Source organism: Papio anubis, chromosome 6, assembly GCF_008728515.1.
Source record: "Papio anubis isolate 15944 chromosome 6, Panubis1.0, whole genome shotgun sequence".
Lineage (NCBI taxonomy): Eukaryota > Metazoa > Chordata > Mammalia > Primates > Cercopithecidae > Papio > Papio anubis.
In genome coordinates this window covers 144727987-144752436 of record NC_044981.1, presented here as the reverse complement: position 1 = coordinate 144752436, position 24450 = coordinate 144727987, and the positions used below count along the sequence as shown (strand labels likewise).

Genomic DNA, 24450 nt, shown 5'->3' with positions numbered 1-24450 from the left:
GTTAGATGTTGAAATCAGAAAAGGAACAGACACAGTGGCTTATTCTCGATGCTTTACATACAATTCCACAAACAACTGAGCACAGTGAGGTACCGTAGGTAACCTACCACTATATACAAGTTGCAGTGGCATAAAAGGAAGAAAACAAAACTAGTCCTAACTGGGGAGGCAACAGTTGCTTGTTCACTGGGTGGGCCAAACTGCAAAATGAACAAAAGTGGAGTCAGAAAGCAAAACAATCTGATAGAATTTGAGAAACCTCAAGAAAATCAGTATCTAGGCTCTAAAATGGTAGAGTACAAATTGTGACAAAGGAGAGTACCAAGAAATAAGACTATAGACGTAGGTAGGAGGTAGGAGCTACCTATCTCGACCACACAGCAGTGTAAGCATTAGGAAACCAGGTTTATAGTTGAGACAGATCTGTCTGGCAACAATGTAAAATGGATTAGGGGGAGGGGGTGAGAAAGATGGTTGTCAGAGAGACCAGTATAGGTGACCGGTTATGAAAACTTAAATTAAGGCAACAGTGCAATGGAGATAGAAAGGCAGGAATGTTAGATGTAGTAAGCAGATGACAGAACTGATAACACTCAATCATCATCAACTGGAGTGAGGGGCAGGGATTGGGCACAGGTGCCAGATGAAGGAAAAAGCAGAGTGGAGAATAAAATCTGGGTTCAAGTGACAGGTGAATGGTGGTGTTACTCATTGAGAAGAGGAACAGTTCAGGGAGGGAAGGAAAGTGTGTTCTGGTTTTCAATGTGTAGAGTCTGTGATGCATTCGAAACAGCCAATTCTAATATACATGGGAATATAATCTGCAACCCTGAGGAGATAAACGTCTGGGTAAAGGAGCTAAATGTCTAGGTGAAAGGTATGGCAGTAACAGAAACAACAGGAGTGGATAAGATCACTCAGATAAAGTACTGAATAAAAAGAAACAGACTAAAAACCAGTAACAAAAGGCTTCTGGGGATACCAATAATTAAGTGACAGAGAAGTCCACAGAAGACAGAGACTGAGCAGTCATAAAGGCAGAAGCAGAACCTAGAGAATGACGTCATGGAAACCAAGGTAACACAGTTTTCAGAAGGACAGAGTGAGCAAATGGAGTCATTAATCGACCGGTTTTTCACAAATCAACTGGCTGGTAAAATTTTCACAATGCCAAATGTAAGGTAAGGATTCTGGGGTCAAACTTTAAAGACTAGAAGGAGCACTGGGAGGTGGGGGTGGTAAGATTCATATTAGGATAGCTCTATACTTTATTACTGAAACACTTAACAAACACTACCTTATGATAGTGAAAATGTAGGAGACTCTCAAGTAATTAAAAGGGTGACCAACTCTAAAATCGTGGAGAAAATGAGTTCCCTTTGTGTGTGAGCTTTGCTTCTTGCTCCCAAAAGATATTAAAGCACTCCATGTTCACCTGGCAAACTTCTCCACTTCCTCCTCTAAGAGCGACACTGAACACCAGGTACTCTGTGGAGTCTCCACAGCCCTTCCCATGTAGATTTAGTTGTTTTTTTCCTCTTGTGCTCCCACTGTCCTTTGTCCACATCTCAACTATAGCACCTATCACAATGCTCTAATAATTTGGTTAATGTGTGGACAAGGACTGCGTTCGGGTTATCTGCATTACCGGCATCTACTAGTGTCTGGATCATAGAAGGCATTTGATAAATGTTTATTCCGCGAGTGAATATACTTAAACATTATGTTTTTTTTCCATATCCACACTTGTGTATGTGTACAAATGTCTATGAAATGAAAGGGACATAATTGAGCACAGATAATGCTTTATTTAACTAGTGATATACTTTGGTCAAGAGCATTGATTTGCCAATAACTATCATGATGCAAAATGGTGGAATCTTTTTGATGAAACTAGGAACAAAACCAGTCACCCCTCTAGTCATACATTACCATTATATTAGGCAGCTACTAAATATACATGTTGGCTCATAAACCTTATTATGTGGTCTTACTCCATTCCTATTTCCTTCCAAGTTCATTTATTCTCTATTAAAAAGAGACTAACATCCTGATTTGGAATCACATGCAGAGATGGGCGTTTCTGCAAAAGTAGCATAGAAAGGAAGGGACACTGGGATTATCACTGTGGCAGCTCTCACAATTATATGTGGAGGAAGATAGAATTGAGGCCAAGAGTGAATGGGTGTCACATTAAGCCAGTAGGTATGCCTGACAAAGGCAACAGATCTGTAGGCTGTGAAAACTGGCTCATGTGAAATCACTGGCACTCACGTGAAGCAGCTGCCATAGAACATACACTGCACTGGAAAGCAAAATATTTCTCAAACATTTTACCAGTGGACAATATGGCCGGGTCACTTAATCTATGCAACTAACACATAAAAGCAAATCGAAGGTATTATTTTTGGGAGAGTAAATGGGAAGTCACACCTAACTATCACTCTACTCATTTATTTACAGATTCAACATAGGAAATATCACCAGGCATTCTGCCAAGCGGCAGTTAATGTCAGCTATAACTCCACTCACTTCTAGCAATGAAGTAATAACAGGTATACATAAACCCACAGACTGATTCTAAGTAGGAAAGGAGATTACAAAAATAAACAGAGAAAAGGCAGTCAGAAGTTCCTGACTCATGAAGACAGGTTTCTAATTGCCACAAAATAAGGACAAGTCATCAGACACTTACATCTTATTCCCAGTAATAATGAAAGATTAGGCTCCTTGCCCTGAGCACGCTGATTAAGAATACTGCACAATGCTTTCAAGTCAAACAAACAACAGGACATTTCCTTGAACAGCTGATCAATCACAGTCAAATCAAATAGTGGCCGTTTGGAAAGAACTGTCTGCTGCCTAGATTGGTCAGCTTCCTGGCCCTGATCCAATAAAGAGCATGTCTCATCTGTTTGTCTTTGGTTCTGCAAGGATAAAGAAAACAAACATCAGATGGTTACAAGAGAGGAAAGGTACTCAAAGCCATACAGGTTAACATTTTCCACCAAGTCTATAAACAGTGGAGTCATATTATATGCACATTAACCGAATTCAACTACATATATGCAGTGGAAAAAAAAACCACATAGAAAAATAATTTAAATAGTGAAAACTGTTTCTCCGTGCCATCTGATACTTTAGTGTATATCCAAAGGAGGAAACAAATCCAGTCTCTGTTTCTAGGAGTCTCTCACGTAATAAGCATGTTGGTTGTGTATGTATTTTTCTTTTTTGGGTCTCACTCTGTCACCCAGGCTGGAGTACAGTGTCACAGTCATGACTCACTACTGCAGCCTTGACCTCCTTAGGCTCTGGTCATCCTCCCACCTCAGCCTCCTGAATATCTGGGACCACAGGTAAACACCATCACGCCTAGCTAATTTTTGTATTTTTTGTAGAGAGAGGGTTTTGTCACATTGCGTAAACTGGTCTCAAACTCCTGGGATGAAGTGATCTGCCCACCTCAGGTTCCCAAAACAAAGTATTAGGATTACAGGTGTGAGCCACCACACCCAGCCTGTATTTTCTATAATGAGATTTATTCCAAGAATAAAAAGAACTACAAAGTAACTCTGAACTTCACACTGTGGTTTTTATTGTTAGTAGCAATAGTGATTTAATTACTTTCAAACTACTTTTTGCACCTTGGTGGGGGGAAAGCATCTATGTTAATGTTGATAGGAACCAAAAACTTCAATGTAAGAGACAAAGAAATACAAAAGAAAAACTCAACAACTCTGAACTGCTGACCCCCAAAATTGCTACCTTCTTATCCTGAAAACTGCTAATTAAAGGTAACTTTAATTAGCTTTCCAATTGGAACTGTATTTCAGAATAACTCAACAGTCTGGGGTGATGGGGAAAAAACTTTTTTATAGATGAATGCCAGCTAATAAATATATACTGTACTGTAATTATGTGAAACTGTATTCTAAAACACAAGAGAAGTAAAGGCTTGTCTTTTTATAATAATTCTGGTAAGAAACAATGGAATTAATTAACAGGCATATCAAAATCATGTCTTTAATCTGAAAATGCTCTATTAATATCTATAAAAATAAGCATCTGCTGAAATAGGTAGTGAATCATTCTTTCAAAGCAAATTGAATTTCTTCTACTCACTTCAAGCAATGCTTTTGTTAATCTCTGTAGGTTTCTTTCTTTCTTTTCCAGCTCTTCCATCATCTTTTGAGTGGTCAGTTTCTCTTTCGAAAGTTTTCCTTGCATAGACTAGAATTTTTAAAAAATTGGAAAGCAAAACAGGTTAACATGTAAAGAAAAATCTCAAACAGAAATAAGTAGGAATGTTGGCTCTGAATACTTTAGATCTTCTTTCCTCCCTATCCCCTTGGAAAATGAAGCCTTCACTTTTAAATTAATCCTTATCAGTTAGAGAGTAGCTGAATCCAAATAAAAAAGAAAAAGAAATGCCAGTTTCCCAGAATACATTTGGATTTTTAAAAATTACAGTTTTTACCAAGGAAGTTTTTAATTTGTATAAAACATGTCAAATCTGAAGTTCCTACTTAATGTGGTATTACAAAGTTATTTCATTAACTTTTTATATATTGAGAGTGTATTAGCAACAAATCTATACTTTTGCTTTACATTTTGCTTACAGTTAATGAGATGCAAGATAATAAGATCATGGTATCATCCCTATTTTCTATCATTTGAAACATAGTTCCCATCTTTCAGTGTATAGTATTTCAAGCAGTAAATACACTGTGAACTCTGGTCAAAGGTCTATTATGGGAATTTGATAAGCTAATTTCCTTCTTACTCCTTATAAAATTGCAAATTATCTAGACATGACACCATTGTGAGTACGCCAAAGCAGCATAAAGGACATTTTGAGTCTTTGGTTAGTGTCTTATTTTTCACCTATATATTAAAAGAAAAAAATTCCATACACCCTGCAGTTATTAGTGAATTCTAAGTGTTTCTATCAACTATTTTCCTTTTATTAGATGACAAAATCAATAAACATATGACCAGAAGAGAGGTATCATTTTATTTCAGGTCTGTATTTAGTCTCAATTCTGACAATATTTCAGGTTGCTGACCACCTAAATAGCACACAATCTACTACAAAGGTATTTTCTTCACATTATCTTTGGATGGGATAAGAAAAGATAGCGATCACCATGGGTTGAAATAAGACTCCATAAATATAAAGCAGTTTTATCGGTAACAGATATGCCAACTTGTTGCTTTTAAATTTCATTTGTATTCATTTAAATTACATTTAGTAACTCAGAAGTTGGATAGAAATGAATCAAACTCTGTAACAAGTGTTTCTCCTTCCAGGGAAAAGTTGTTTTATATTCCACAAAGATGAGTCTCACAGCACAGTCAATATGGGGCTCTCTGAATATGTGTATTATTGAAAACTGAAATTTCCTTTGTAACTTCATTAGATTGAATCAATCCTTATCTGATTAAATGAACATGGAGATTTATTCACCTAGCTGAAGATCTATGCTTTCTGGCTTAACAAGATTATTTGGCTGGAATCCAGAATTCAACCTAAATTTTCTCAAGATTTGTGATTGTTTATTAGAATTACAGAAGAAAGGCACCACAGACACACTACTCAAACTCACATTCTAACAACAACAACAACAAAAAACTAAACCCAAGAGGGATGTTTTATATTTTTATCAATTCAGAGTCATGTTGAATGTGACTAATAATTAGCTAATAAATCCAACTAATATGTCCCTATGTAAGGCTGATTTTAATCAATGCAGAAACAGGCAATCTTCTCCATCAGAAAAACTGAAACTGTCTGGCAGTAGTGTCATTTATCACAAAACGGAAAATCAGATTTCTCTTATGTTGCCTGAATTCAAGGGAAGTTACCAAGAAGCACTTTAATAGGTAAAAGACATTGCAGATAGGCTTATCCTGAAAGGACCAAGTGCTGTACAATCTCTAGGATAATACTAGGTATGAGTGCTATAGTTGTCTGACAATAACATTTAGTCTGAAACATTAATTACTTCTCTATCCTAAATTGCATTAAGATATGTTTAAAAGATAAGAAAACAAGAAAGAAATTCTATCAAGAATAGTGTGTGTTATTTTACAAATACCTTTTGCAGAGCATTTTTTTGAAATCTCTTAAGCTCTTAAAATATACTTGCTCAAACTGGTAGTACTTTACAATGCATAAATGAAATAATCTCATGTTTTCTGAAATGAGTGTTTAGCTTTGTGAATTTCACGATAACTGTTTATCATGCACTAGACATGTAGTGGATTAATAAAATTAAAAATTAATTTGCAAAAACCTACAAAAGCTCTCAATTCTCAGTTTAATCATGACATTTTAAAATTCTGCTAAGGTACTAACCTACAAGGTCTTTATAATGATCATCTTTGAAGTTGAAAAGTGGTATTAAGCAAATTTATTGTTTTGATGTAAGTATCGAGAAATGCCCCATTTACAAATAGCTTAAATGAGGGAGAACCAGGTGTGCCTTAGTTAACAGATTCTATATAACCCACAAACCTAATTTAAAAGGAATTATTTTGAAAGTAAATTTATGTTAACATTTTTACTGCACATATATACACATAAACATGCTTAACCACATAAGAAATTCACAAGGAACTTTCCTTCATGCAATCATTCATTCAGCAAAAACCATTGCCAAACACTGCTCTGTTCATTGAGTGATACATCAGTGAACAAAACAGTCAAAACTCTTGGCCCTTGTGGAACTTTATACTAGGAGAAAAAAGACCAAAAGAAATAAAATAAATATTCAAGTTACACAGTATCATATATTAGAATTTGACTAGTGCTGTAGAGAACAAACAGAGCACAGTAAGGGTCAGGAGGCTGAAATCTCAGGTAAGCAAGGGTTTGAAGGATGACAGACTGTGTCCCAGAGATACCCAGAGAGTTTCTGTCGGTACAAAGGTTCTGGGACAGATGGTGTCTTCTGTGTTTGAGAAAAAGTAAGAGAGCCAGGATGGCTGAGAATAGTAGGAGAAAGAGTCAGAGAAGGAAGACAGCATGCGGAACAGATTGTATAGGGCCTCAGAAATCAGTATAAGAACTTCGATTTTTATTCTGGAAAAAAATGAGGATCCACTGAAGAGTTCTGAAGCAGAGACATGATGTAATCTGATTTTTGTTCAAAAGGATCACTTAACCTAATGAGAGTATACTGTACACAGGAAAGGGTAGAAGCATAAAGAAATAACCCAGATGAGAAAGGAAGATGGCTTGGAACAGGGTGGCAATGGAGGAGGCAAGGAAAAGAGGTCAGATTCTAGACATACATTCAAGGCAGTAGAATTTGCTGACAAATGTGAGGTAAGTGAGCAGTTAAGGATAAGTCCAGGATACCTGGACTGAACAAATGGAAGGGCAGAGATGCCATTAATAGGAAGTCTGAAATGTATAGCAGGGTGTTTTTTTTGGTGATGGGGAGATAAGAAATAGAAAAAAGAGGCTTTGTTATGTTTCTAAGAATCTAAGACAATGTATAGCTCAAATTCCTTTCTTAAGTTAGTTATCATCTTGTAATTTGATAAAACTTTGAAAACAATCTGCCTGGAGTTCTGCTTCTAGCATGGACTAGAAGCAGAGTTGAGGAGCTCCACAGACCCACCCCTCAATGAAATTGGTGAATATTATCATTTAAAATTTCTGGAAATGGTCCTAAGAGCATATAGCAAATGAAGAAACATTTACTCAAGAATATCTCTGCTTCACAAAAGGATTCTAGGAGGAAAAAAACAAAACAAAACTCAACTCCATTTCTGCCTTCTCACATTTCATTGAGATGGAAATTCTACTTCAGACTGACAGAGCCAGTAACACAGGGTTCCCTCTCCTCCCAAATCCTAGTTAGAGAGTTCTCTTCTCAGAAAAGATAGGGCATCAACATTTATCATCCTAGCAAAGGCTGTTTTAGGCAACGACATACAACCAAGAGGTGGGGGGCTCCCTTCTTCTACCCAGATCCCCTTACGGGATGGAAGCTTACGTGAGTGCAGAACCCCTGACCCTTGGCCCAGCTTGTGGAGCACTGGTTCTATGCTGGGAGAGGCAAGTCAAAAAGACGTAGAGCTGCTGCCCCAACTCACTCCAGTGAGTGTTCAGCTACTAGAGTGGGGATACCATTCGAAAGTTTGCCATTGTCCCCACACCAATTAACTTGGCTTAAGAGACTTTCCTGAGGAAAAGTAGGCCATAGAACTAGGAGTTCCAAATGTCTCTCTATAGGAATTCACTTCATTTGCAACAGTGTGACGTTCAAGCCTTAGAGCACTCAAAAACATTGGAGGTTGTGGTGAAAGGCAGTTGGCAGGATACTATTAGACTCATTAGCCCTATAAGCTAAATCCATAGACTAACTACTTTCCCAGGGAGTCTAGCTGTGAAGAATACTCCTGAGGTCAGAACAAATCTCAAACACTAACCTAATGAACTATCCCTTCAAAAGAGCTAGAATGGATCAGTTTGCGAAGCAATTTATGCCACAGGGTATTGTTGAAAACAACAGACTGATTGGCTGACAATTAGTGGAGCCTAACAGCTGGTTATGGTCAAGAGTCACAAAAGACCATATATACATTTGTATGAAATGTTTAAAATAGGTATATTTATAGAGATAGAAAGTGGATCAGAGGTGAGATGGCTGGAGAAGTGGATGGGGGCTTAGGCAAGTGACAAAAATGAGGCTTCCATTTGAGATGATAAAAATGTTCTAAAATTGACTGTGGTCTTGGTTCCACTTATCTGTGAATATACTAAAAAGTATTGAATTGCACACGAATTGAAGGTGACTTGTAGCTTAAAACTGTTACTGCTTGAGTTCCTTGTCTTCTAACTTCTGGAAAAAATGTATTTTCTGGTTTATAAGCGAGATCTACCAAAATACATTAAATGTGTTCGATGACACCTAAGTATCTTAGAAACTAAACTTGTTTTTAAAATTTAAACCTCAGTCTTTCTCTCCAGTTCCCACTCTTTGGTCCACTGAGCATGCTGAGGATTGTAATACTTCCTAAATGCTCTAGTTCTACTGCCAGACCATATGGCAAAGTTAGGGACTGCCTGAGGAACTTAATAATATATAATTCAACTTCATCCCAGAGACACTGATTCATTAGGTTCACAACAGGGCCCAGAAATACATATCTTAAAAAGTATTACAAATAATGTGAATATCCATATAGATTTGGTGACTACTCATAGCACAAATAGGCCCAAGAACATTCTTCCATGATTCAAGTGAGCTGTCTTCCCTCGTACAACTCCCCACCCTGACATAACTGATTTTTCAAAAGTTAAATCCACCTTTTACACATTTTTTCTGACATATCTTAATTATGCAACTATAACATGCATACAACAGATCTACATGAACAGTAAAGACTGTTCTCTTTACCAGCACAGAGACTACAGTGAGTGTTTTTTTTTTTAAGCTACTTTTCATAGAAGGCATTATTTGGCTGGTAGGTTTTTCAAAATTTAGTATTAACTTCTGATAAGAATACTTTTAGTTTTTCACTCATCATAAGCAATTTTACAGAAGTAAATGCTTCCAAAATTAAACTTTAGAAAAAGTACTTTATTTCAAGACATAACACAATTCGGATAACAAAAAAATAGGAGGTAAACATCACACAATGTTAATGGGAAAACATTAAAGCAATCGATATTTAAAAGAGTTATGTTCTACTTATAAGACACTCAATTGACTTATGATCCATTTTCCCACTATTTCTACTGAGAAAAACTGCTAGATGAAGGATTTAAGAGATTTGCTAAAAATTGGAATAGAATTTTCTTAGGCTGTGGGAACATCTCGATGTGTTATAAATAGAACAGACTGTCACAGTTTGGAGATTGGTGGTTCCAACCACACCCGAGTAAACAGTCTTAAATGTCCTCTAACGTATTATTCTGTCTTCTGTCATAGTATAACTTTCTATTGATAGCTGTCAATTCAGATATGCCATTTAAATGCCTAAGTTCTTGCAATTAGTAAATATTTTAATGTCAGAGAAAACAAGCAAACATTACAAACCTCTACGTCCTCTCCCAAAAGATTACAATAACAGCTCACTGAAAAAGGCTTACGGATATGAAATGTGCTTTTGAGAAATAAGTGAGAAGGAAGGTAATGCCCAATGAAGAACTCAATCATATTCTGACTGTAGCCATATGTTCATGGAACTGACACGGAACATTCTACCGCAAAATGTCTTTATATACTGTATACTGACAGAAGAAAAAACCTATAGGAGAAGCAGCCAGGCTAGCTCTACTAGTTTTATGGATATAACGAAGGGCAACACTTCTAAAAGGTCAATGAGTAAACAAGGTATTTACGCCAGTTAACAATATGACCTAGACAGTTGAACAAAACAGTAGATAAATCTGTATTTTTACAGCACTAAACTCAATTTCCAAATTAGCATATACTTTTATATGAAGTATTACTTTTTCTATATTCAACAACAAATATAGTATAACTAGTAGAGGAATGATTTCTCTCCAACTTTGAAAGCTGTGAATAAATAAACGTGCCAGTGACCTATAACAGGTAAGTATTTATTTGACTTTTGTGGCAAAATAATAAACTATAGCTGTATTTTGAACACAGCATCTAAATATGAAACAATGCCCTATTTTTATCTCCTATAAATTCGACATAAAATGTACATAGCCTGGGATTTTATTTTTCCCTTTTGGGAGTAAATTTAAACTATATGAATAACTTGCTTATTACCAAGGAAATGCAGTGCACCAAATGAAGACAAACGAACTTCAAACAAATTTGGCGTTCTCGACAATTTGCAAAGACATAAAGAGGCAGTAACACATGAGATTCTAACAGTACCAAGTTATCTTTGCCTACTGAATACTCCAAAATGGAAAAACATCCAAGCACTGTGGAGGAAGAAATAATATCCAAACTATAGCGACAATGAGCTTTTACATAAAATTAATACTATAGTGATAGTCAAAATGCATAATTAAAAATAATTGGGAGGCTCTCTGCTATCGTTAATTATATAGTATTTTGTGTTATTTTAGATAGGCGAAGATATTTGAAGAAATTCAAAAACAGAGCTATAGCATATGGAAAGGACATCATAATCTACATAGGTACAAGCTGGCCATTCTTTATGTAAGCAGATAAGGAAAAATCACACAGCTTTAAAGAAGTAGGAAGTGAAGGGAGTTGCTCTATTAGGTATATCAGTTTGATCATACACCCATTAATTATGTCTATTAACCACAATAGAAAGCAACAGGAATATTTTTTCAACCCAAAGTGTTCTTTTCAGTGTTTCCAATGCTAGGGAAATAATTAGTGTTCCTCTTTTCAGAATAAGCAATATTTTCAGGTTTTTATAGAGCATATACCTTTTAGAGAAAGGTCATCAAAAACGACCAAATACAAACAAAATTTCTGTCTTTTTAAATGATAAGGGGCCAAAAAATAACATGAGTTTAAAACTAGTAAATAATTTTCTCATTATGTGAGTCATATTCATCTCCAGCTTTGCTATTCAAATACCACGTTCACAAATATAGCTATTTCGGTCAGCTATCAACATTTATTGTCTGTCTCTGTGACCTAAATCTATAGATCTCTGTCTCTAGATGTGCAGACCTTGATGGTCAGAATGGGCAAATGAGATGCTAAGAACAAAAAAGAAAAGAAATCCAAAAAAGTCATTGATTCAAAGGACAACAGAATTAATGATTATAGTGTCTAGGCCCCAATATTTGGAAATAAAAGCATCTCATTAATTTTATTTCAATTCTCTGCATAGTTTGAAGAAATAAAAGGTTTGTGTTTGCTGAAGCATTTTAATAACAACAATAAGGCCTATAATTGTATATTCTTCTACGTATTCATTTATGTATGGTCATGACATATTTACATGTGACTACAGACTTGGTTAACATGTAAGAGTAAATTGCAGTAAGATGTCTCCACAAATGGGGAAAAAATGCACATTTCAATGAATGCAAATATATACTGAACACCTATAATGTGACAGTATATGATAAATGAAATCTTACAAGTCATTAAAGTTTCAATGCCAAAGTTCACGTGTTGATTATTCTTAATTTAGATTGAGATAACTTGTATTAGATTTAATTCTCGGAAAATGTGCCCAAGTAAAATAGAAATTTCTTGAATTATGGTCCAGAATAAGTCACATAACAACGGCTGAGGAAATCTAACAATCTAGAGATTCTAATGGGTTATGGAACAACTGAAGTTATGTCTGTAGGAATACAAAATAAAGTTTATAACCTCTGTCAATCAATCCATCAGGCTCATACATTTATTGATAAATAATACAACCAAAAGACAAAGACTGTATATAATGGCAAATCATTTACTACTTTTACTTTGATTTTAAGAAGTAACAGTAAAATTAGGAGGTATAGAGCTAAACATTTTTCAGCAAAAGATGTCCAATGGCTTCCCATCACACTTAGAATAACGGCCTCACAATTCCTGAACGCCAGGCTAACAGACTGTGCTGTTCTTAGAGCATACCAGGTATATAAAGGGCATTTGTTGCTCCCTTTGCTTGAAATGCTCTTGCCCTGGATGTCTTCATTCAGATCCCTGCTCAAATATTGCCTCTTCAGGACAAACATCATGACCACTCTATTAAATGTAGCACTCTCTAGCCTACTTTTTAAAATAACATTTTTAGCAGCAATTTTTTTCATAGCACCTGGCATTCATTATATTGGTTTTGTATTCTCTCCAACTCACCCCACTAGAATGGTCAGGCATGTGACTTGTTCACTGATGAATCTTTATAATTTTTGAAGGATTAATTTACCAAACAGCAAAAACTGGAAGATTAATATTAAAGAATTTGCAACTCTACCTCAGTGCTATACATATTATCTTTCCATACAATATATGCATGCTTTAATATCTGCAGGTTAAATAAGCATTAAGAGTATATCAGAATATAGCTAAATTAAACTAAGCACAAAATATTCCTTACCTGAATTTCTAAAATCATTCTGTCAATCTCATCTTGTTGGCTGTCTATTATCTAAAACAAAAAAATAAATACATCTGATTCAAATAATTTTTACATCGCTTCTTAAAAGTACCAACATTTCAAGAAAACACAGCACAGAAATTTATAAATTTATTTTTAAGAAGGGTCTTTTTAAGAAACTGAAAGTATCCTTATGATTTGGATCACACAAGTATAAAACTACAAAAGACTTCCTCTAGTTCTTGATAAAACTTTTCTCAAATTTATACAATTTTTAAGAATAACTTTGAGACAGACTGAATAATTAAGGAAGGAAAAAGATATCCTTTTGTTTTGACTTTTATTTCAATTATTTAATTTTGTTTGAATTGCTATCGTCCTTCAAACAAAGACATTCAAACTGCAAATTATATAAGCAATTAAATATTTACAAAATATAAATCACATAAAGTAGCTATAAATTATGTATCTATACACACATATCCACTTAGTATAGATTTCACGTTTATGATCAAAGGTATCTACTGACCTTACTAGCAGTCTCATTTTGTTGTCTGAGATTATCATTTTCATTCTGAAGCTGTTTTGCATCTAACATGGGAAGGCGGATTCCATCTTCAAGGCATCTTTCTACTTTTTGTTGCAAACTATTTCAAAAGACAATTATATGATGAAAATAAGCTCTATTTGCTGATTTTGGTAATGATTTCAACATAAATGATGTCATTTTTAGGTTCTGTATTTTTTAATCAACCAATAATCAAGACCCACAGACAGTATATGAAAAAGTGTTACTTATATTTCATACAAGTAAGAAGGGTCCATAGTTAGCTAGAGGCTGATCTTTTCAGAAATGGCAAATTTGAGACCAGAGTCCAGAGTTGCTCAGTATGTGACATCCTTAGGCCCAGATGAAGTTCTTCATTACCCAAATCTGAGCTCTGAAGTCTAACTCGTGTTCTTCACTTTTCCTCTAAAAGCAGAGTTCCTTGATTAAGATGACTGTTGCACAGAACCTAAGAATATGTATACACATCTTTTGTCCTTTATTCTAAGCTCAGCAGAAGTTTGCTTGTAAGAATAGCTGTTGCCTAAACCATCAGAATTACATTTCTCTTTCATTTCCTTTTTTTTTTTTTTTTTTACTTTTACTTTAGGTTTGCGGGTACACATGCTGGTTTGTTACACAGATAAACTCGTGTCATGGAGGTGTGCTGTACAGATTATTTTGTCACCCAGGTACTAAGCCTACTACCCAAGTTATTTTTTTCTGCTCCTCTCCTTCCTCCCACCCTCCACCTTCAAGTAGGCCCTAGTGTCTGTTGTTCCCTTCTCTGTGTTCATGAGTTCTTCTTCATTATAACTTGACATAACACTTTCTTATGCTATCCATGGAACACAGTTGCATTTTAGAAGGGGAAACAACAAAAGTAAGACTGCAGATTCAAAATAAAAAGGCAAAAGGGGCAGAGGGGGAAGGTGCTAGAAAGAAAGAATAGTAATGTTTGGTTAAAAGAAGTCACATCATTAGACAATAATTACCAAAACAAAACCAAAATAATAGCAGCAAGAAACTGGAAATAGCTCTACTTTAGCTTGAATCATACTCAAGCATTGCAGAGTACTAAAAGGAAGACTTCTTATAAATTGCGTTTTGATATTTTCATTATTTTTCTTTTTTTCAAGAATTATGGCTATTCTATGCTTTGTCTTTCAAAACCAGAAGAAATGCCCTATCCAGATTGTGAAAAGAGAACTGACAGTCCTAGATGGTACAATAAGGGCCTCAGATGTTTACAAATAATGGCGCCAGAGACATTTGTATTTATTATCGATGTAGTGTACTGCTGTGTAATACATTGTCATAATTATTTGCTTTTTTCAGTCTGAAGTGTAAAACAAATTATTTCTATTTCAGAATGAGATTTTTGTTTGTTTTGTTTTACCAATTCAGTGTCAAGACACTACTTCCAGACATTTCATGAGAAACAATATGTATTAAAAATATTAAAGTCTTTCAAATGAAAAAATGAGCCAGCTATGAAGAGAGGAACTGTCATGGCAAAATGCCCAATAAATTTTATTTCATTTATACATTTTTAGATTATATAACATGTTTAATTCAAAAAGTAAAGTATCTCTTAAAGTGGTGCCTACTACTGCATTACTAAGGAGCTCACCCATCTTTTTCACTTTAATTTTCAGGTGTAATGGGAAGCTTTTCTTATTTAATGTATAAATTGCAAATGTTCTTAAGTATTCATAGAACAGGAAGCTTAGAAATATTATATAAAACAGATAAATGTAATTATATAATTCACAGTCACATATACATCTGAAGTTCTTTGGAACTCAAGGAATATTATCTTATAGAGCTGAAAAAACTATGATACCATCCTCAACCCTTTGATCCTTTATATCTATTTGAAATCAAGAGAAATATTTGGACATGGTATCATCTCTGATAGTATCAAGATGAAATTTAAAAGTGGAAAATGTTATCTGAAATGCACCGTACTAATCTTTCCAAAACAAGAATATGAGGTTCAGTGTTTTCACAAAATCTAATAAAAGATAAAGTCTAAATAAAAAAGAAAGCATACAATCCAAAAGCACACAACAGAACAAAGCAACACTCAAATTATTTTCAGGTGTGGCTAATTCTGTTCCTAAAGCAACACAGCTTTAATTTATAATTATAATGCTCTATATGACAGAACAGATATAGTGTCTTTTCATTTTATCAGTAAAGATGAAAGAAAAAGCTATATGGTTGAATTAGTGCAGATCAGAAAGTTGTTCTGACACTAAAGAACAGGGCATAAGATGAAAAGTTATAAAAAGGAAAATTTAAGAACAAGCAGCAGAAAATAGGAGACAAAAGCAGAATTAAAGGTATATGATTTGTTTTGGGAGCTGAGATGATGAGAAACATGTGTTTTCTCATTCATACTGAATTGTCCCAGAAATCAAAAATTTTTTGGCATTGAAACCCAAAGAAAAAAGTAGGACAAGGCATATTTAAGACTCAAAGTAGTAGTAAAGCAATATTAACATGAAATTAACATGGAATCAGATGGATTTTTATTTAAAAGCTAAGAATAAATTGAATTGTAAAATTGATGTAAGTATGAAGATTGTATTTCTTGCATTTCGCTTCTGTTCCTTTGTTGTTTTATTCTTCAGGATAGTTTTATCTATTTATAGTTGGTAATATTAAGGTTTAAGTTTTGCAAAACAGAACATCCATATCTATACATATAAAATACTTCCTTAGGTTTTTCAGGGATCCAATATTAATTTCCAAGTTTAATAAACACAAACTGAATTTGCAAATGGTATTCATTGTACTTACAACTGTATTAATTGAGTCCCATGAGGCAAGATATGTAAGTAAATCTGGAAGATAGATGGCAAAACTGCTGTATCTTTTACTTGCAGTAAAGGGAAATAGGAGCCAATTACTTCAATTTGATATATTCCATTAAGGAGTGCAGTTCGAGTATTTTGCTGGCCCCTTTTTTGTTATTTACAATTTTTACTTATTTTTTTTGATAAAGCCATTAGATAAAGGGTTTGTATTAATATTTTCAGTCTTCATTTGTATGAGTTTTTATTTTTACTATTTTCAACAGAAACTTTTGGCAAGATATCAATATATTGTTGAGACTCCCTAATCCAAAAACCTGAAATCTGAAATGTTTCAAAATCCAAAACTTTTTGAGCATGGAAATGATGCTCAAAGGAGATGCTCATTGGAGCATTTCAGATTTTGGATTGTCAGATTAGAGATGCTCAGTGGGTAAGTACTAGGCAAATATTCCAAAATCCAAAAAAATCTGAAATCTAAAACATTCCTGCTCACAAGCAGTTTGGAAAAGGGATGAGCATCCTGTAGTACATCTTTAAATTAAGGAGAGTAAAATAACTTATAAATTAGTTTAAGTAAAATGTTTTATGAAAAATATGAGTAAAATAACATAAAAGGATTCAGAAAATTTTCTTACCTCTGAACAGTAGTTACTAACTCCTTTTCTTTCTTTTTCTGGCATATTAACTGTGTCTCTTTATCTTGACACTGCTTTTTGATCTCTTCAATTTTTTTTTCTGTATCTATCAAAGCCTCTTGTAAATTCTTATTTTTTTCTTCCAGAATCTGCAGCTAAGGAGAAATTTTTTACAGTTCATTACACATGAAATATTAAATATGCTTCTATTAGAAACTGTTACCGTGTTGGCAGGGATTGACAGACTTGTAGCTAAAAAAAAAAAAATCACACAGCATTTTATCTAGAGTATTAGCACTCCATCTCCTCTGTGTGAAAGGCACCTACAAGAATGGAATTACAAGGAAGAGAATGGGGTTAGAAATTTGTAGAAGACTGAGAAAGGTTAATTTTAAACTTATTTTTCTTTTAATTGTAATAAATATACAACTTTATATTGTCTTAACAATTTTCAAGTGTACAGTGCAGTTGTGTTAGGTATATTCACATTGTGCAACTAACCTCCAGAACTCTTTATCTTGCATAATTGAAACTCTGTATCAATTAAACAACTCCCCATCTATCCCTCCCCCTATTCCCTGGTAACCAACTTTCCACTTTCTGTCTCTGTGACTGAATTCTTAAGGTATCTCATTAAGTGGAATCATACAGTATTTGTCTTTTTGTGACTAGCTTATTTCACTTCGCAAAACATCATCCAGGTTAATCCACATGATAGCCATGTGTCAGAGTTTCTCTCCTTGTTAAGGCGAACAGTATTTCACTGTATGTATATACCACCTTTAGTTTACCCATGTATCTGGTCATGGACACTTGGGCTGCTTCCACCTTTTGCCTATTGTGAATAATTATCTTATAAGCATGGGTGTACAAATACCTGTTCAAGACCCTTAACTGCCACCCCAATGGATGTTAGGTATTTTCTTACATATTTTCTAATACACATTGCCCTCTGTTCCTGCTCATGCAACCTCCTGCAGTCCTTAAGTTCCTTCCCAACTTTAATCTTAGTTTTTACAAATTATAAATTAATGTAAAATAAACAGAGAATGCAACATAGGTCTTACAGGATGCACAGTGACACTCCTTAGATTAGACTAATGACTCTCGAGTGAGGGTAATTTTACCCCCAGAGGACATTTGGAAATATCTGTTTACATTTTGGGTTTGGGATAAAGGAGAAGGAGCACTGCTACTGGCACTTAGTGGGTAGAGGGCAGATATATGGATGTAGAAGTACACCCTTCAATGATCAAGGCAGACCCCTGTAACAAAAAATTATCTGCCTCCAAATGTCAATAGTGCTGAGGTTGAGAATCCCTGGCTTAGAACAACTCTGGGAAGAGAATGAAGAGTAGATCTAGTGGATTTATAAATAAGGTTTCAAGACAGTGGGCCTCACCTGAGTTAGGAGAAAGACTCTGAGGTATTGTTAAGAAAAAAAAAAAAAAAGTAGAAGTCAGAGGAGTGAATTGAGGTCACAGGTCAAGGTGTAAGAAAAAAATATATATATAAAGGTTAAGAAGAATGAAGAAAATAAATATCTAGAAAGATACTTAACAAAAGGTCTTGTAGAGCCCTGGTGAATCCTAGAGACTGTTGGAAAGCACCAGAACTGGGGGTGTGTGCATGTGTGTGTATGGGGTAGTGGTTGGCAGACTGGTTTAGAAACTAACTTCTACAGTAGTTAACAGAGTTACAACACAGGATCAATAGGAAGGTAATCACTTATTAACTGACAAGAAATATCTACTTAAGCATGCTTAGATAAACAAAGTTTCTTATTAGAATTAAGTCCCCAAAACAGCAATTAAACACATGGATTTAATTTATAGTTAGCCAAGTTTCTAAAGAGTCAAGTTAACATGTTTTCATGTCATTTAAAGATAAGCATTTTATTTCATGTTACCTGTAGACTCTGACTCTGTACATCATCTAGAGTTGGAAGATCAGCCAGATACTTTTCCAAGGTCTCGATTCTTCTCTGCTTTTCTTTATTTTGTTCAGATTCCTTCTGGCATTTCTTTTTCAGACTACTAATGTATCGATCTCTAGTTTTAAGCTGAAGAAAACAATTACGAACCTTCATTAGTTTTGAGTCATTAAAAGACATAACAAAACCAACACTTTACTGTTAGACACTGCTGAATTCACCAACAGTTTCAGGTTATAGCGAAGGCCACTAGCAACTCAATTAAGATTTACCTTATTTCATTCTAAGATTTACACTTGCCGGGTGTGGTGGCTCATGCCTGTAATCCCAGCACTTTGGGAAACCAAGGTGGGCTGACCAGCCTGGCCAACATGGCAAAACCCTGTCTCTACTAAAAAAATACCAAAAAAATGAGCTGGGCGTGGTGGCATGTGCCTGTAGTCCCAGCTACTTGAAAGGCTGAGGTATGAGAATCACCTGAACCAGGGTGGCAGAGGTTGCAGTGAGCCGAGATTGTGCCACTGCACTCCTGCCTGGGCGACAGAGCAAGACTTTGTCTCAATTTAAACAAAAAACAAACAAAAGAAGATTTACACCTAAAAAAATTTATGTCACTGAAATCAAGAGTTTAGGGGGTATTTGCTTTTGCCATGGATGGCATCCTATAAATTGCCATCAATCAGGGGGCAGTAGTGATGTAGTTTTTATTGCCTACACATGTGCAAATTTGGTCAAGGCTGTTCGTATCCTTGTCATTTCAATATTGTTATATATATGTACAAACTATGTGTTGAGTTTAAATGATGTCTAAAATGCCTAAACAATGTTACATTACAATTTAGTATGGAACAATGTTACTGGGTGCCCAGACAGGCACAGAAAAAAAGCCTTTGAAATCAGTGAAGTATTCATCTCTGAAGGAATGACTCCGATTTCTTAGTTTTTGCATAGCTATACCCAAATGCTTTATGTGAACGAAGAGAGGAAGATACTGCAAGTAACTAAAACTATTTCATTACTAACAGACTTGCAAAGAAATTGCTTATCATGCACCAAACAATGCAACTAAAGCTGAAAGAATATACCAAATACTTAGGGGCAGATAATGGACTAGTGAAACTAATCCACACCTCAAGCAACACTACTGTTTAAGGCACTGTGTCATAACTGAATTTGCAGCATATTTTCTTTCTAAAAACCATAAAATAAAGGTGTCTTACTATTGATGTCATTTTAGGATTGATAAAGTATGGTAACTGAACACTTATTTCAGTTGGTATGTACAACTGATAATGTGTACATATCATGGTATGTACACACATGATAATGATTCTAGTAAATCCCAATTCATACAGGCTGAAAGTCAGATTTTCAGGTACTTTTTACCTACCATTCCATGAAATATGCAGTCTTTAAATTTCATATCTCATAGCCAAAGCTCTTTCATATTTACTCCTATTTACCTTAAATTACCAATCTTCCAAACATTTAATCCTCTTTTCAAACTTACAGGGTTCTAAAATATTTTTACAGTGTTTTCCCATATTCACTGGGAAAATAACTGGCAATAATTAGCAGTACGATGGATTATTCTTTCAAATTTTATTAAAGCCAATACTTGTTCTTTAGCTTTAATAAAATTTGAAAGAAACTGGTTTCTTTCATGCATTTTCTAATTTCTTTCAGGTCTAATGTGTAACGATTTTTAAAACTTCATGTGGAAAAATTATTCATTTCACCAGTGACGTTAGCATCTACTTATGACCTTTGGTAAGGAGCAACACTGGTAAGACAAACACATCCTATTATGTCTTGAGGCTTTCTTAGGATTAAAGGTAAATGTGCTGGTGTGACAGTTTACCCTGTGATCTATCAGAATGGAAAACCTTACATACTGTTGGCACTGGTGGTGATCATATAATACAACTCCCTTAATACAGGTGAGGCCCAAAGATCTTTAGTGACTTAAGTCATAAAATCAGAAGTCGAATTTGAATCTAGATCATCTGACTGAAAATCAACTTTCTTTCAGTTCTTCCTTATGACTCATTATCAGGTTCTTATTTCAGTAACCAGCTGTGCTTGGATTTCCCATCAACCAAGCCTGCTCTTGCCTTAGCAAATGACCCTGTACATTACAGAGGTAAACATGATAAAGCAACCTATGTTTACTTAATGCTAACTTGGACTCAACTGTCTAAATGTATTAAATGTAAAAAATGATGCCTCAAAAAGCAGTGACTGGCATAGGTCTGTCTGTGTGCAAAGATGTCCTACTTTTCTTCTTTTTCTTTTGGTTGGCCAACTCTCTTTGCTGTCACGTCAAGCTTGCTTCCCTTGATCACAAATTGCTGCCAACACTCTCCTATGGGACACTGTCTCTGTTATTTGTTGGTCACATGTTGATCATACATATTCACTGGGTCTTGGGTTTTTTTTCAGCCCTGCTCACAGATGACAAGCTCGCTGTTTTGTTTTTTGGTGTTTCATTTTTTTTGAACTGCCAAGTTTTGTGTTGTTCCACACAAATAGTACAAATAGAGGTTACTCAAGTCTGAACTGCATTAATCACCTCCAGATAAATGAGGTGTCATTAGTAAATCTTCTCTATTCTATTCATACAAGGCTAAGCTTTTCTTTTCAAAGAGGAATGATGCAATACTGATATCATTCCTAGAAGGTAACAGAAAGGACAAGTTTTATAAGAGGTTCACAAACGGTTACTTTTCTTTATTGTCTGTCTCTTTAAAGAAAGAACTCAAAAGAATTCTATTATTATTACCACATTGTTTTTTCTGTCATAGAATCTGTCTTTGATAAGGATTACAGAGTAAATGCCAAAAGAAACAATATGATCCAATCTTGTGTGGACCCAAAGTGCTGTTTGTTTAGTTGATTTGTTACCAAGGAGCCTGTTCTTACTAACCTATGCGCTCCCTTCAAGAACTGAAGTCATCTCCATATGCTCTGACACAAACTCTGCCCTCTACATTTATCCCCTCTACTCAAGTTTCTCTGGTATATACATTTCCATTCTCAATTGCCTCACTCACACAGAAGCTACTCCTCTTCTTTTCCAAGAGTAACTCTACCATATTTGCATCTGTTATCAACCCTTCCCTGTGTCTCCTATGAACTTGCTCCATTAGGCACCCACTCTGACAACTTTGATCTCTCTCTCATTGTTTTTTCCCTAGTCTACCTTACTGTTTTCTCTTCCATCCTGGCAAAAATTACCTGACAGAATACATTCAATATGCCAGGCACCATGAATGGTGCTACATATGCCACAGTGACATATTCAAATACAATCCCCCTGCCTTCAAGGAGCTTAGAGAGAAATTTAAAAAATAAGGATTATACAAATTGGGTTGAGCCCTGGAAAAAAAAGAATAAAACTCTATAAGCATATGAAAGGAGGAGTAGAAGGGAAAAATATTAAGCTAGATTGGAACAAATAAATAGATGACTTGAAAGTGGGAGAAAAAAAGCAGCCACGTATTTACCATGCCAAAAGGCCACTCTGTGTAAAGATCCTGATATCAGAAACAAAGCCTGAGCTGTCTGAGCAACTGTAACACCCAGGGTATCAATACACAGTTTATTAGAGGAAGATTGGCAGAACCTACGGATATATAATTAGGAAATGTATTTCAGGCCATGGGAAGAATTTGATTTATATTTTTAAAGACCTGGGGAGTACTGTCAGCAAGATGGCAGAAGAGCAAGTCTTGGACTCTCCTTCCCCCCAACATGTGGATTCAATTAAAAAAATAATAAAACCCCCAACATGGACAAATTCCCTTTTTAAGAAATCCAAAAATTAGTCAAGAAGCTATTGTACTCTGGGTGAATGCAAAATCAGGCACATTGAAGCAATTAAGGAAATGCAAGACACCTTCTATAATCCTACCCCCAATACAGCATATGATCAGAAGGAAACCTGCTGGGAAAGAAAATAGTTGGATCACACATCCAACATCCCAACTTTTCTGGGTGCTGTTCAGAAGACTGCCTTCTGCCTTGCCTGTCTTGGAACACTAATAGGACCACGACACTCTTGCTGCCTGGGATCAGTGAGATCAGAGATGATGGTTTAGACTAGCAGTTTCCATAGTTCACAGCTCCAGCTCAGCACACAGCAATGAGTGAAGACAGATTCAAGTTTCTCCCTGTACAGGGAAAGCAGACAGAACATCCAACAATCTGACTTTTCAGAAGTCTGGTCAAGGGGCTGGCTGAAATTTTGCTTGTCTGAGTACCGATGGGACCTAGAATACTCCCCTGAAGCCTGAAGGATGCTAACAACAAAAAAAATGAGTTAAACTAGTACAAAGATGTGAAAAGCCCCCCTCTCCGGCAACACTGATTAGTGAGGGTCTTCTCCTGTTTAAGGCTAGTCTGTGAGGAGTGGAAGTGATAGCTATTTTATATAATATACAGGTATCAACTTAAAGAGTGAGGAAAAATTGGTCGGGTGCGATGGCTCACACCTGTAATCCCAGCACTTTGGGAGGCCGAGGCGGGAGGATCATGAAGTCAGGAGATCGAGACCACGGTGAAACTCTGTCTCTACTAAAAATACAAAAAATTAGCCAGGCTCAGTGGTGGGCGCCTGTAGTTCCAACTACTCGGGAGGCTGAGGCAGGAGAATGGCGGCGGACCTTGCAGTGAGCCAAGATCACGCCACTGCACTCCAGCCTGGGCGACAGAGCGAGACTCCGTCTTAAAAAAAAAAAAAAGCAAACAAAAACATAAAGTGGGGAAAAGACACCCTATTAACAAATGGTGCTGGGATAAAGCTAGATCCTCATCTCTCACTTTATACGAAAATCAACTCAAGATGGACCAAAGACATAAGCCTAACACCTGAAACCATAAAAATTCTAGAGGATATAACATCAAAAAAACTCTTCTAGACACTGGCTTAGGCAAAGAGTTTGTAACCAAGAACCCAAAAGCAAATGCAAAAAAAATAAAAATAAGTAGATGGAGTCTCATTAAACTGAAAGGCTTCTGCACAGCAAAAGAAATAATCGTCAGAGTAAACAGACAACCCATAAAGTGGGAGAAAATATTACAAACTATGCATCCGACAAAGGACTAATATCCAGAATCTATAAGGAACTCAAACAAATCAGCAAGAAAAAACAAATAATCCCCATCAAAAAGCGGGCTAAGGGCATAAATAGATAATTCTAAAAGAAGATATACAAATGACCAACAAACATATGAAAAAATGTTCAACATGACTAATTATCAGGGATATTCAAATTAAAATCACAATGAGATACCATCTTACTCCTGTAAGCATGGTCATAATTTAAAAATTTTTAAAAAATAGATGTTGGTATGAAATAGAAGGGAATGTTTTTACACTGCTGGTGAGAATGTAAACAAGTACAACAACAAGGGAAAACAGTGTCGAGACTCCTTAAACAACTAAAAGTAAGACTACCATTTGATCCAGCAATCCCACTACTAGGT

General features: G+C 35.5%; 1 protein-coding gene and 1 long non-coding RNA gene across 17 annotated transcripts in view; one reads left to right on the top strand and one right to left on the bottom strand.

Annotated features, from left to right (window-relative positions):
* CEP85L (centrosomal protein 85 like) overlaps positions 1-24450 on the bottom strand; it is a 238224-nt gene that overhangs the window by 5648 nt on the left and 208126 nt on the right. For all 11 annotated transcript variants that reach the window (XM_021937935.2, XM_021937937.2, XM_031667467.1 and 8 more), the window contains 6 exons: positions 18940-19092; positions 17031-17185; positions 13553-13670; positions 13024-13074; positions 4126-4233; positions 2696-2927 (listed from right to left, as the gene is read on the bottom strand). In XM_021937935.2, coding sequence (XP_021793627.1) covers positions 2696-2927; positions 4126-4233; positions 13024-13074; positions 13553-13670; positions 17031-17185; positions 18940-19092 — 817 coding nt within the window. The remainder of the gene's footprint in view (positions 1-2695; positions 2928-4125; positions 4234-13023; positions 13075-13552; positions 13671-17030; positions 17186-18939; positions 19093-24450) is intronic.
* The window catches only part of LOC103884073, a 63904-nt gene continuing 40545 nt past the window's right edge, over positions 1092-24450 (top strand). For all 6 annotated transcript variants that reach the window (XR_646530.4, XR_646528.4, XR_001902203.3 and 3 more), the window contains exons 1-2: positions 1092-1181; positions 20650-20733. This is a non-coding gene — a long non-coding RNA (uncharacterized LOC103884073). The remainder of the gene's footprint in view (positions 1182-20649; positions 20734-24450) is intronic.